This window comes from Rana temporaria, chromosome 8, assembly GCF_905171775.1.
Source record: "Rana temporaria chromosome 8, aRanTem1.1, whole genome shotgun sequence".
NCBI classification, from domain to species: Eukaryota; Metazoa; Chordata; class Amphibia; order Anura; family Ranidae; genus Rana; species Rana temporaria.
Window position 1 is genome coordinate 176,925,790 of NC_053496.1, and position 15,616 is coordinate 176,941,405.

The following is a 15,616-nucleotide window of genomic DNA, read 5'->3' on the forward strand; positions in this document are numbered from 1 at the left end:
AGTAAAAGACTTTTGGAAAATGGTATCAGAGGTAATTGAAGAAATAACTGAAGTAGCTCTCGGAGAGAATCCGGCGACATATTTGTTGTTTGACATTCCGATTTCATTGGAAAAATATAAAAAATCTTTGGTAAGACATTTGCTCACAACAGCTCAAGCATGTATTCCGGTTCTCTGGAAAAGTAATATCTCACCAAGTAGACCACAATGGTTTGCAAAAATTACTGAAATTCAGCATATGGAAAATCTTACAATGGCCCTAAGGGAACAAGAGGACACGTTTAGGGAAATCTGGGCCCCCTATATTAGATACAAGGAACCAGGGGAATGGGGTAGGGAGGAGGGGTAGGGGGGAAGAAGGAAAATATATATATATTTTTTTTGTTTTGTTTATGCTTCTGCTGGTTGGACATACAGTTTTTAAGCAGGGGGTGGGGGGGTATAACAGGGGGAGACCCCAGGTTACTGACACCTTAAACAGGGAGAGAACACGTTAAGCGTTTAGCTAATGGGAAGTAGTAGAAAGGTGAGGTAAACCTCTACTTGTTTTTTGCTTAATTAGGAATAAGAAAATGTTGTTAAGAGAAAGGTTATTCTCGATTAAGAAAACCTGAATTCTGGCTGAAATGTATGACGTTTAACTGTGATGTGTTATTATCCCTGTGTGAGGGAAAGAAATGGAAAAATAAAGAATTCAAAAAAACAAAAACAAATATTGTATACGGTATTTTCCAGCGTATAAGACGACCTTTTTCGGCTTAAAAACTTGCCTCAAAACCCAGGGGTCATCTTATACGCCGGTACCAGACCTCGGGCATCCAATATTCAAAAGCCGCGCCTCCTCCTTGTGGTGTTCCGTGATAGGTGGAACACTTGGTTTCCCAGCAGAGCCTCTGTTCGGTGTTCCGCCTATCACGGATGTCTTCTCATCCTCGGCTTCGGACGAGAAGACCTCCGTGATAGGCGGAACATGGGCACCTATCACGGAACATATAAAAAGGAAGGATGAGCGAAGCCTCCTCTACCACACTGTGTTAAGGTTATAAGTGTCCCAGTTTTTTACACGTTATCACTTCCTCTAATTAGGGGAACACCGCCGTAGCCAACAACAGGCATATACAAAAGAAAGATTGTTGCCCCGACAGGGAAACCAAGAGGTGGTGACCCCTGGGACAACCGAGAGGCTACTATGGCAGTGACGGACACTCTGTGTAATTAAAAATATTTAGTTTAATAAATAGTAACAAGTTACATGGTATAATTAATACACCTGGGACAGTAGTACAAGTATAACACTATAGGAGCTAAAATAGCTTTAGTGACAACCTATAATCATTGGCCGGCCAAAAAATTCACGTATGAAACTAGTTCATATGACGTGCAACAAACAGCACATAAAAGGACACAGACAATGACAAACATACAGGACAAAAATGACTGTGGCAATCCGGACGACAGATGGATAGCTTTTGCTGTCAATTCTAGTCGGAAATCCGATGTAATGTATGTGGCGATTAGCCTAATATGAAGATGGAGAGAATTGGCAGCAAGAGTACCCCTGCAGTGGATAACTAAGGTTAACGGATCTGAATTTAGTAAGAGTCTTGATCCTGCATATATGAATCTGATGGCAAGATCAAATAAGGTTCATATATTGTGAGGCTTGGGCATGCACTTTGAATAAATTGCAAAATGAAAAAAAGGTTTTGAAAAAAATAATATAACTTGTATGGGCTGCCCTGCCTGCAAGGAGGGTATGTGGTGCTGTTCCTATTTAGACTCCAGAGATTCCGATGTGTGAAGCGGTTAGGTGCAAGATTTGGTTAGAGAGTTTTATATACTAACACCGTAGGTCTGTATTATAGGCTTCCATATTTAAGCAGAGCGTGTGGAAACAGGATAATGGAACGATCTTACCAGTAAGGTTCACAAGTTCACAGAGATCCAGAATCCATTGGCTACTGGCTGCCTCCTTGCTGTTGTGCGAATCCAATCGCTGTAGTTGGCGTCTGTTAACTGTCAGATGCGCCAATATGTATCAGCATGCAGGGAGGATAATACAACCGTGCCGTCCGCTCATGTGATGCTGTTCCCACTGATCCGCTAAGCTGGCAGATCCAGCTGTATGCTTCTGGAGGTAGTCTGTGTGTGGCTTTAGTACGCACCGAGTGTTTAGTGCTCTCTAAAGTTCATCTGGAGCATCACCTCGCTTCTTTTTCCTCGCGTGTTCCCGCGAGTCACCGCTTCGGTTTCCCACTGCTATGGGGCATCGAGAGAGAGGCGTCCGGAGCCGTGATGACGTCTATCACGGAACAGCATGAGGAGGAGGCTTTTGAATAATGGACGCCCGCAGTACAGGACTAAAGGTATGGCACAGTGAGCCATTTGACTGCATATTGAGGCACGGGGTGGCACAGTGAGGCATGTTGATGGCACAGTGAGGCATGTTGATGGGCACAGTGAGGCATGTAATGGCACAGTGAGGTATGTAATGGGCACACTGAGACATGTAATGGCACAGTGAGGCATGTTGATGGCACAGTGAGGCATGTTGATGGCACAGTGAGGCATGTAATGGGCACAGTGAGACATGTAGTGGGCACAGTGAGGCATGTTGATGGCACAGTGAGGCATGTAATGGGCACAGTGAGACATGTAGTGGGCACAGTGAGGCATGTTGATGGCACAGTGAGGCATGTTGATGGCACAGTGAGATTTGAAAAAGCTAAAAAAAGCATGTTCCTGTCAGCGGTTGTTCTGGCAACCACTCAGCTTCCAGACAGACTAGTAGGAAGGGGGTTGTCTCAGGGGGTCGTCCTTTTGTCTTATACGCCGGCAAATACGGTAAATATATCTACTCACAAACAATATGACTGACAAGGCATACAAGACAAATACAAATGGATTATGGGTTTCGAGGGCTGTACCCTCTTTCTCCAAACCAAAACCTGCCTCTAAGGGAGAGGGTACAGCCCTCGAAACACACAAGTCATTTAGATCCTGGGCGATGTCCTCCCAAGTCCAGAAGCACGTGTGGTGGACAGATCGATTATGTTACTTTGATATGCCTTCTCTTGTGGCTTCCCTTACACCTCTGACCATACATCCTTGAAATAGTAACAAGGGCATGAAAGGGGCAAGAGTGGTATGGGTGCTGAGAGCCCAGTTCACAGGTGATCACTTTCAAATTTTTGGTAAGGAGGTGTTCATGTGGACCATAGAGTAGGTCAACGAGGAAGCAGGTGAGGATGTCACCAAGGAGCAGCTGGCAGGAACACTGGAACCTACGACAGGCTGGAAGCATACAAGGAAGACAGAGGTCAGCAACCGGTGAGGTAGACGTATTTCTTTTCTGCTGCACTCAGTTTCCATAGCTGCCCACTGAGTTTATGGTCCTCAACCGTGCTGATTTGTGCTTCTATAAAAGAGCCTGGACATCACAACTGTCTGCTGGCAAATCTGCACTTCGGGAGATGCTGACGATACAAGATGACCCCCTTGAGACTTGTCTCTATGCTCACTTTTCATATAGAAGATTTACCATATCCACCTCAACCGCATCTTCTTTATATGTTGTCTCTTGATGAGTTTTATTTCCTCTACACAACGGCTTCTACTTCTCTCAGCCACATTGGTCCAACTTACACAATACATCATTGGTCATTCATGTCTCTTTGTTATATTTGCTTAAAGGATCACTAAACAAAAAAATGTTTTGGGCTAAATAGCTTGCTTTACCTTATAGCAGTCTTGATTTCATGTCCTCATTGTCCGTTTTTGCTTTGAAGCAGCTGTAATCCTTTGCAATCCTCACTTCCTGGTTCTCTGGCTCCATAGTAAATTTCTCATGGGAGCTTCTCATGGTGGTCTAAGCTGTGTGTCTAAAACTCCTCAGAACCAATCAGATTCATTTTAAAAACAAAACACTGCCCTGGATTTGTTTGTTTTTGTTCTGTGTGTCTCTTTACTTCACATAAACATGAAATCAGTTTAAAAGCGAAAGTGAAACTAGAGGCACATTATATAATAGAATTTAATCTATTTTTCATCATTTTTAAAAGGAATCAGTTAACTTTTATGTCTCTATACCCTGTAAACAGTCATTTCAGCAAAACATTTTTTTTCCTTTAGTGACCCTTTAATCAAACACCGGGCTATTTGGCTACAGAAATCGAAAACATTTTTGCCAGAAAGTTTTCAATGGCAATGTTACTTCATACGATTTTGATTCCTAGAGCAATATTGCCCTTGAAAGTCCCAGTTAGAGAAACACTCTCTCCCTTTGTAAACTTTTCTTCATAAAGAACATTAAAACATTTTAATATATTACCGATGCAATTATAAAACATGTGTATATAAATATATATATATATATATATATATATATATATATATATATATATATATATATATGTGTGTGTGTGTGTGTGTGTGTGTGTGTGTGTAGTATATTAGAGCATTAAAACTAGAATTATTTTAGGTATGAAATATGCAGTAATAATGTAGAAGGCACTTTAGAGATACAGATTTTAATGTACGGAACAAAGTAGGCTGCAGTACTGACATTCTCCACCAGATGGCAATCTCACTCCAGAGCGTGGAACGCAAAGCAGGAAGTGATGTAATGTACAGACAGGAAGTGATGTAGAGTTAAAACAGGAAGCTCCATAGGAGAGCTGACTTGATAGGAAATAACTTGGAGACATTACCAGATTTCGAGACAAATAAGGTTATATCATGCTTTTTATCATTTATCCTACTTTCCATCCAGAGCCTCTGGTTTATAGTCCAGATACATCCTAAATATAGAACCATTTATCCAACTGTCCATCCAGAGCCTCTGGTTTATAGAGCAGATACATCCTAAATATAGAACCATTTATCCAACTGTCCATCCAGAGCCTCTGGTGTATAGACCAGATACATTCTAAATATAAAACCATTTATCCAACTGTCCATCCAGAGCCTCTGCTTTATAGACCAGATACATCCTAAATAAGGATAACCTCTGGCGTGTTCGCATGCTACACGTGCAGAGCCCGCCACGAAAGTGTGGACGGCGCTGTGCTAATCACAGCCAGGGAGACATTTCCCGATCTCTGCAGCCGAGCATCGGGACAATGTCTCCCTGGCTGTGATTAGCGCAGCGCAGTGCCGACTTCCTGGCGGGCTCTGCACGTGTAGCATGCAAACACGCCGGAGCTCATCCTTAATCCTAAATATAGAGCCATTTATCAAATTGTCCATCCAGAGCCTCTGGTTCATAGACCAGATACATCCTAAATATAGAACCATTTATCCAACTGTCCATCCAGAGCCTCTGGTTTATAGACTGGATACATCCTAAATATAGAGCCATTTATTCAACTGTCCATCCAGAGCCTCTGGTTTATAGACCAGATACATCCTAAATATAGAGCCATTTATCCAACTGTCCATCCAGAGCCTCTGGTTTATAGACCAGATACATCCTAAATATAGAGCTATTTATCCAACTGTCCATCCACAGCCTCTGATATAGCATCCAGATTCAATTTTGGTTAGAGTTAAATTTTAAAAGGGAATCTCTGGTTTACTCTTAGTGAGATTAATGAGATTCGTAATTTAGTATAAGAAACCCTCTGAGGTGTCAGAACAATGGAGGAACTATGTGCAGACATTGAAGGGGTTGTAAAGGTAACCCCACCCCCCCAAATAGCCTCCTTTACCTTAGTGCAGTCCTCCTTCACTTACCTCATCCTTCCATTTTGCTTTTAAATGTCCTTATTTCTTCTGAGAAATCCTCACTTCCTGTTCTTCTGTCTGTAACTCCACACAGTAATGCAAGGCTTTCTTACTGGTGTGGAGTGTTGTGCTTGCCCCCTCCCTTGGACTACAGGAGAGTCAGGACGCTCTCTACGTTGCAGATAGAGAAAGGAGCTGTGTGTTAGTGGGTGTCCTGACTCTCCTGTAGTCCAATGGAGGGGGCGAGCACGACATTCCACACCAGGGAGAAAGCCTTGCATTACTGTGTGGAGTTACAGACAGAAGAACAGGAAGTGAGGATTTCTCAGAAGAAAGAAGGACATTTAAAAGCAAAATGGAAGGATGAGGTAAGTGAAGGTGGACTGCACTAAGGTAAAGGAAGCTATTTAGGGAAAACATTTTTTACCTTTACAACCCCTTTAATTCCAGTACAGTCCAGACAATTCTTAGTTTATTATCTGTTTACAGAGAGGAGAGTCCTGTATAGATCAGGAGGAGGAGAGGAGGGTTCTGGGAAATCTGTAATGATAATTGTTATTTTCTCTCTGTACACAGGATTAAAATGTAGTGAAGAAAATATCTGGTAAACATTTATCACCCAATCAGCCGCCCCTCACATCACCGGGTAAGAGGAGACTTTATTGTAAAGGAGAGAGCAGTACGGAGGCTCCACCTAGATCCCCCATCATCTGATAAACACATAGAAACAATGTATTCAGTCAGTGTGTGTGTTTCCTACAGATGGATCCAGTAATGGGAACCCACCAGAGAGATGCCCCCGTCCTCTGTATTCCCAGGATTCCACACAGGAAGGTCACACCATCCCCCACCATCATCAGGTAGGTGGGACTGAGCATGAAGACCTAAAATGTATTCTAAGCAATGAGATGATATTCTATGTAATCTCTTGTTATTTTTTTATAAATGTATTCTATCATCTTTGGGGTTTAGGATGACAAAATGAAAGACATCAAAGTTGCGATTAAAAAGGAAGGAAGGATGTTTGTTAGTGGAGATCAGCAGTCTACAGAGGAGGGAGGTCCTCTGTACCCCAGGGATTCAACACAAGAAAAACAAAGCACCCCTCACCATGTTGAGGTAGAGGGCACTGAACTCATAAATGTATCTAAAATATGAGATAACATTCTTATATATAATCTTTCATTATTGACAGTTCATTTTTTTCCTTGATATTCTATTTTATTATTTTGGGGTTTAAGAACTGAAAGATATCAAAGTTGAGGATAAAGGGGAAGAAGAAGAGAGGTTGGTGAGGGGAGATCAGCAGTATATGGAGGAGGGGGAGATGATTATGGAAAGTAAACAGGAGGAATCTTCTCTACATATAGACACAAGTAAGTAATAAACACTAAATGATGAAACATCTAATTACTGTACTTTTAGGAGTATAAATTATGTATTTAAAGGATTTAAAGGCTGAGATATTGTAAAACCAAGAGGAAGGTCCATCTCCATTCCTCAATGTAACTTCATGTTCCCAACAAATGAGGAGGAGATACGGAGATTGCAGGCTTGGCTGGCTTAAATCAGGTTTGTTCTCCACCCAGGAGACTGGCCACATTAATCACCTTGCAGGTGGACAGACAGACATGGAGAAGGCCATATGAAAGGTCCATCTCCATCCCTCAATATAACGTCATGTTCCCAACAAATGAGGAGGAGATACTGTACACCATATGAAAGGTCCATCTCCATCCCTCAATATAATGTCATGTTCCCAACAAATGAGGAGGAGATACTGTACACCATATGAAAGGTCCATCTCCATTCCTCAATATAATATTTTTCTAACTGATGAGTTGAAGACACTGTTCAGATAAGCACCTATATCATATTTACAGTCTCTTGACAGTTTCCTTCAACATTACATACACTCAATATTATGGGCTGTCAGGAGTCTGTCAAAAAGCATGAAGCAGACCGAGACAGAAGTACAGTTAAATCACACTTGTTTATTAATAATAATAATAATAGAAAGATAAACAGAGTAAGCGTAGTCAAAACATAGCCAGCATTCAGGAACCGGATTGGATACTCAGACAAGCCAAAGGTCAGAGAGCCAGAGATGAACGTAGTAGAACAGCAAGCGGGATCAGGAGCCAGAAGTGATGTCAGCCAAGCAAAGTCTTCAACAGGAATGCAGGAGAAAGTCTCTGTGATGTTGACCAAGGCGAAGGCAGAGAGCAACTGAACTGGAAGGCTTAAGTAGGCAGGATTGACGAGCAGGATCATCAACAGGTGAGTCACTGTGGATAGATAGGAGTTGGCAATTAGCCGACAGCTGTGTGGGAAGCTCAGAGAAGGAAGGGCTGAGCCCAGCCCTGACAGAGTCACAGGTGTATCCACTAAATTGTCCCTCACCGTTGCACACCATATGAAAGGTCAATCTCCATTCTTCAGTATGTTCTCATGTTACCAAGGAATGAGGTGGGGGAAGGTTCATCTCTGTTATCGCAGTAACAATGTCATCAATGCAAAGTTTTTTGTGTATTATTTAGTTTATCTGGTTTGTATTGATATTTTATGTTATGATTGCACCCAGAGCTCTGAGATACTGTAGAGTGTTAGACCAACATACTGTATATGACTTCTGAATAATAGGAATGAAGAATTCTAATAACATTTAAACATTGATATCCAACAGGAGGACACTATGTCCTGAATAACGTATCTTCAGAATATAAAGAAGAAGACCCCACCACACAACGTTCTCCAGGAGAAAATCCCACCACACAACGTTCTCCAGGAGAAAATCCCACCACACAACGTTCTCCAGGAGAAAATCCCACCACACAACGTTCTCCAGGAGAAAATCCCACCACACAACGTTCTCCAGGAGAAAATCCCACCACACAAATAATACATCCCAGACTTTACCACTTGGAGAAACCAATGGATCCCTCTAATCCATCAACAGATCCATCTAATCCCGAGGAATCTTCCTTGAACCATGAAGGATCTCACACAGGAGAACATTCCTTGTCATCTACAGTGTCTAGGAATTCTTCCAAAGAAACCATAGATAAGAGTGAGCGTACTTTCTCATGTTCAGAGTGCAGAAAATGTTTCGATCGGAAAGAAAACGTTCATAATCACCAGGGATTTCACACGGGTGAGCGTCCTTTCTTATGTTCAGACTGCGGTAAATGTTTCGGTAACAAAGCAAATCTTCTTACCCACCTGAGAACTCACACAGGAGAGCGACCCTATTCATGTTCGGAGTGCGGGAAGCGTTTTATTCGGAAAGAAGAACTTATTATTCACCAGAAAATTCACACCGGTGAGCGTCCTTTCTCATGTTCAGAGTGTGGTAAGGGTTTCATACAGAAAGGAAACTTCCTTAATCACCAGAAAACCCTGACAAGTGAGCGTCCTTATTCATGTTTAGAGTGTGGTAAATGCTTCATTAAAAAAAGGCAACTCGTTCTACATCAGAGAATTCATAATGGTGAGCGTCCCTTCTCATGTTCGGAGTGCGGGAAATGTTTCATTCGGAAAGATAAACTTGTAACACACCAGAGAATTCACACAGGCGAGCGTCCCTTCTCGTGTTCGGAGTGCGGAAAATGTTTTAATGAAAAGGAAAACCTTCTTAGTCACCATAGAACTCACACGGGGGAGCGTCCTTTCTCATGTTTGGAGTGCGGGAAATGTTTCATTCAGAAAGAAAAACTACTTCTTCACCAGAGAATTCACACAGGCGAGCGCCCTTTTTCATGTTCAGAGTGTGGGAAATGTTTCATTCGAAAAGATCGACTTGTTGCACATACGAGACTTCACACAGGTGAGCGTCCTGTATAATGTGTGGGAAATGTTTCACTGAAAAAGGCTACCTTCTAATACGCCAGAGAATTTACACTGGAGAGCGTCCCTTTTCGTGTTCAGAGTGCAGGAAATCTTTCTTTCAATCAGAAAGGAAATCTTATTCATATTCAGAGTGTGGGAAATGTTTAATTCAGAAATATATACAGTACTTGTTAAACCCCAAAGAATTCACAGGAAAGAGAGATGGCCGCTCCAGGTGGAGACCTTGGTAATAATCCACCCCACAGATATCCCAGGTGCAGGCAATGCAATCAGCAAGGCAGGAATAATAAGGATGAATTTCTGGACAGCCGCACAAACGTTGCCTTTATTTAAAATAGGAACAGCACTACAAGTCACAGCAATCGAACCTCGGACAGCTGGCGCGTTTCACGCAAACACGTTTACTTTCTGGATGCCAGAGAATTTACAAAGGCCAACAACTTTGATGTTCGGATGAATATGTGTGCGGCAAAAATAACCACCAGAGGACAACATGTGTGTCCTTTATATTTAGAGTGTGGAACATGTTTCAGCAGCAGAAAATCACTTAGTGCACACCAGAATATTCATAAAGGCTAATAATTGTAGTGAAGTCAAAGTATAGTGTAGTCCGATTAGATAATTGATATTTAGATGTTAGTATGATGACTATAAATTTGTTGTTCCGCAGCAACACACCAGGCTCTCCAGAGAATGCATTTTATTTAACTTCCAATAACAAACAAAGTCCAAAGTCCACAGACGATACAAAATCCAACAGAGCATATAATTCAAATCTCTTCCTAGACCTGTGCCTTCATATCAGAGAATACATAGAGAATATATTCTCAGTGACAAGACTGACTGAATGCCAGCTTGAATGTCTCAAATACTGGTTTCACACTGGAGGGAGGGGTTCCCTCAGGTCAACCAAATGTTTCCCTGAATGAATACCCCCTCAAGTCTAATTACCATCAATAAATACTTCCTAAAGTATGTAAACAATATAACCTTTGAGGTTAACGGGCCATACCTCAGGCCCCATACACACCATAGAATCTATCCGCAGATAAATCCCATCAAATGGGTTTCTGCGGATAGATCCTATGGTGTGTACACGCCAACGGATATTTATCCGCAGAGAAATCTCCCCTGGGATGGATTTCCAGCAGATGGATATTTGCTGACATGCACAACAAATCCATCTGCTGGAATCCATTCCAACGGATGGATCCGCTCGTCTGTACAGACTTACCGGATCCATCCGTCTAAAGGGATTCCCCGCACGCGTCGTAATGATTTGACGCATGCGTGGAATTCCTTATATGACAGCGTCGCGCCCGTCGCCGCGTCATAATAGCGGCGACGGCGCGACACGTCATCGGCAGAGGATTTCAGCGCGGATTTCAATGCGATGGTGTGTACACGCCATCGCATAGAAATCCTCTGAAATCCTCGAGAGGATTTATCCGCGGATACGGTCCGCTGGACCGTATCTGTGGATAAATCCTCTCGTGTGTATGGGGCCTTACAAACACCTAGGTAGTCTTGGACAAGATTAACACATCTAAGGGTCTTCAGCTGTCCCTTTGATATGTGTTTGGCCACTAACCCCTTTGGTCAGCAAACACCCTTTGATGTGTAATATTGAATGCCTGTATGTAACACATATATATATATATATATATATCATGCCATACAGATAACACAATATTTTAAATACCTACACATATATATTACAACAATAATTTGCCCCGATGACGTCACGTATGACGAAACACGTAGGAGGAGCCAGTACATGCGCCACTGCACTTGCGCAAAGTAGCTGCGGCTATCTCTTTTTTTGAGGAAACAGACTATACATGTGAATTTAATTGTTTGTACAACTTCTACAGATTGTAAGTGCATCAAATTTTATTACATATCGTTTTATATACGGTTTTAAGCTATGGTGGGTGTCTCTATTTTTTTTATGACATCTGGCCTGTGTAGAGCTTCATTACCCATTGATTGGTGGGATACATCGAAGTGTAATGATCTAAAGCAGGTTGAAGGCTTTGAGGAGAACTATAAGCTTTTTGGACCTTTCCAATTCTGAGGGTCATGATAATCTGGTAAGCCCCCACTTGTCACATACAGAGGTGGTTTCAGTTCTGAAAAGCTTGGATGATCTTTGGGATTCACAATCTTCTATTTCGCTATAAACACTGAAGACCACTCAATCACTTTTTTGTTTCTCCATTGGACTTTTTTCTCAGTTTATATGTATACACTTATGCCTCGTACACACGACCGGTTTTCCCAGCAGGAAAACTGCCATGAGAGCTTTTGGCCAGGAATACCGGCCGTCTGAATGCTCCATCGCATTTTTCCCGACAGGAAAACTGCAGGGGAAAAAAAGAGAACATGTTCTATTTTTTCCCGTCGGGATTCCTGGCGACTTTTTAACACTGGGAAAACCGGTTGTGTGTATGCTTTTCCGAGGGGAAAAAACCTGCATGCTCAGAATCAAGTATAAGACGGGAGCGCTCGTTCTGGTAAAACTAGCGTTCGTAATGGAGATAGCACATTCGTCACGTTGTAACAGACTGAAAAGCACGAGGCTGCAAATCGTCTCTCACCAATCTTTTACTAACACGAGGATCAGCAAAAGCAGCCCAAAGGGTGGCGCCGTCACCGTGTTTAGGACAGGCAGTATTTGGCCTGAACGTGTGTATGCAAGGCAGGCTTGAGAGGAACCCAGTCCCGGAAAAACATAATTTTTTTTCTTGCTGAGAAAAAAGGTTGTGTGTATGAGGCATCATATGTGATTCATTTTGATGTTATATGTTGAACATTTATATGTTATGTTTATGTAATTTTTATATGCACTGCAATATTTTTATGAACACATGGAGCCACTACAAATGCCACATAGAAGATTTCCATTGCTGCCATCTTGGATCCTCGTGGTTACATTGATGGGCTTCACAATTAAGTAATTATCTTCATTAGTGATACGGGGAAGACTATCTTCAGTGTCACGTCTTAAGCATATCTCTTGATATTAGTGGTAATCAGAGGAGGACCATCTTACATCAGCGATGCAGCAATCACGCACAAAAGGGCTGCTGAGAAAGTACCAAGGTTTTCCTTCCTTTCCTAGGACAGAAGCCATAAAGCCCTGTACACCCGGGCAAGAATCTCGTCAGGAAAAAAACGTTGTTTTCCCTGACGAGATTCTTAGCAAGAATCTCTTGCCGCCCGAGTGTACACACTGACCTTTCAAAAGAACCGCGGTTCTTTTGAAAGGAAAGAATGCGGTGACGTCATTGCGTACGACAAGCATGCGCTCGTCACATTCGATGCCGTCGCCGTCATCTTGCTTTACCCTACCTATGCCGTGAAAGCTACCGCGCATGCGTCAAAGTCAGCCTGACGAGTCGCCCCAGTGTGAACCGGCTCTCATGCGCCCTCTGTTTTTGTAATTCTATGGAGGAATCAAAACACCCAGAAACCCTGACTAGACTAAAACAGTAGATCACTGCTTCACTGATTGCAGTGAAGTTAAAAAACAAATTTAACCAAGCAGCCTAGCTAGAGAGGGGGCGCTACAGCAGTAAGTGGCGATTACCCTGTGTACATTATTGGTGAGTGAAGAGGACCTTCCTACATTTAAATTCAATATGAAGAATGTTACTTATATTGATTGTAACGAAACGTCTCACACTCCGCTTGAGTGCTTTCGTCATATACCACTTCCTCCCTGTAACGGTCAGGCGTTAACACCATTTACGATATTCCATTCCACCAACCCAAGACAGCTTATCCGACACTCCAACAATCCAGCAGACACGATCCATAAGAATTCCCCAGAATAAACGAGACACACAGCTCTGTTTCTGGTTCCAAAACGAATGCATGCTTTAATGGTAAACTCTCAGCTTTTTATACAGTTAGAAAGCATGCTGCAGTAATCACAGGGACAATTAAACACTCCACCCAAACATCACACAATGGGCGCTTAACGAGTCCCCCTCAATCCACATCCCAGACAGACATTCTGGCACCGAATCTATATGAATCAATTACTATAGCTGACATGGCAGACATGACTTTTAGAGTGTGTTAACTCACAACACATATTAGCATCAATAGAACTTTCACACAATACAGGGCTAGTTAGCATAGTACAATGAAATATCTTAGGAGCAAGACTTAATTAACACCTCAACAGTCTATGTGTCCCCACATGAATGAGTCACTCTGCTATTCACCTGTTGTGGACAGAATTAACCACCTGTAATATTCCAAGAGATCCTGCAATACATGAATTATGATTATTGTCCCATCTCATGTAATTCATGATATCATTTATCAGTCATCCTATGCCCCTACTGGACATAGGATGACCTTAGACCCAAGAGTCATTAGTGAAGCTGGCACAGGAGTACCCCACATCCTTCAAAAGTCTCTGGGTATCACGGGCCATTCCGTTACACTCCCAGTCTGAATATAGATATCAGATATTCCAACCACTATCAACAACAATCAAGACAATACTCGTTTGCTGAACATGAACTGTTTATTAGAACCAAAATACAAGTCTTATATACAGATGAGGAAGAAGTTCCCGCCTCCTGCTCATAATTCTCTGACAATACACCTGTAACCAGAAACATAAATTAACATGAGCTAATTAACTAATCCCTTAAAGCAGCCGATGTGACTCCGTGCCATCCTGGGCATTGTTATGATAAATCAGGATTTCACTACAGGTCAGACTTGTTGTCACTGAGCTTCACACAGTAGATGATACATTATCATAAGGATAAACACAGGACACCTTCTCACAATAGCAGGAGCTCCAGCAGGAGTCGGCCCGTCTCCTACATTGTACAGAGGCCAATGTGATCAGCTCTCTCAACTAACATGTTGAGTTCAGAATCAAACAAACCAAGAATAGTCTTTACATATATCCTGGGAGATATTGTGGATACATATTACTGTCCCATTTTAAGTATTACAAGATATATTTTCTCAGTCACCTGGATGGTACAGGGTGACTTAAACATAAGAGGTGCATGGGGAGCTGAAACAACGGTCCCGACCTTTCCAAGGGATTCTGGGTTCCACGGGCCCTCCCGTCGCATTGATTTTAGTGGCAAGAATGTCCGCTGACTTTGGGAGGAATGTCCCCTATATTAGTGGTCATTGGGGGAAAAATCCCCTAATCTGGTAGTCATTGGGTGGAATGTCCCATAAATTGGTGGTCATTGGGAGGAATGTCCCCTACATTGGTGGTCATTGGGATGAATGTCCCCTAAATTGGTGGTTATTGTGAGGAATGTCCCCTATATTGGTGGTCATTGGGAAGAATGTCCCCTAAATTGGTGGTTATTGTGAGGAATGTCCCCTATATTGGTGGTTATTGGGGGAATATCCCCTAAATTGGTGGTCATTGGGAGGAGTGTCCCCTAAATTGGTAATTATTGGGAGGAATGTCTCCTAAATTGGTGGTCATTTGGAGGAATGTCCCCTAAATTGGTGGTCAGTGGGAAGAATGTCACTTCATATAAGTGGTCAGTGTAAAGAACCTTCCTTACAAGGTGTGACAATTTAACTCTCGGAATAGACTGTAAAAAAAAAATGTTTGCTTACCTGTAAACTAGCGGCTGTTGTCACCTTCAAAGTAGCCTTCTTGTAAAGTAACACATGTTTCTAGAATACTGTGCCACTGCCGGAAACATCCATGGAATTAGCTTTCTGGATTCATGCACAGTATCTTTGTCGCGGTGCACTGGGTGTCCGGAATGTCATCAAATCATTTTTTTAGTTTTGGAAACAGCAAAAAGTCAGGGGAACAAAGTGGTTGGTCAAGTTTTGGAATGGATTTCTGGGCCAGGAACCTGAGAACACTCAACGCGTCACTTGTGGGAGCATTGTCGTCGTGGAGAATCCACTTGTCAGTCCAGAGTTCCGGTCATTTCCTCCGAACAGATTATTATTATTATTATTATTATACAGGATTTATATAGCGCCAACAGTTTACGCAGCACTTTACAATATAAAAGGGAGACAATAC

General features: G+C 42.3%; 1 protein-coding gene across 1 annotated transcript in view; it reads left to right on the forward strand.

The window, feature by feature from the left end:
• The window catches only part of LOC120910529, a 69,039-nt gene that overhangs the window by 16,435 nt on the left and 36,988 nt on the right, over positions 1 to 15,616 (forward strand). Inside the window, exon 12 of the mRNA XM_040322287.1 lies at positions 8,483 to 8,608. Coding sequence (XP_040178221.1) covers positions 8,483 to 8,608 — 126 coding nt within the window. The remainder of the gene's footprint in view (positions 1 to 8,482; positions 8,609 to 15,616) is intronic.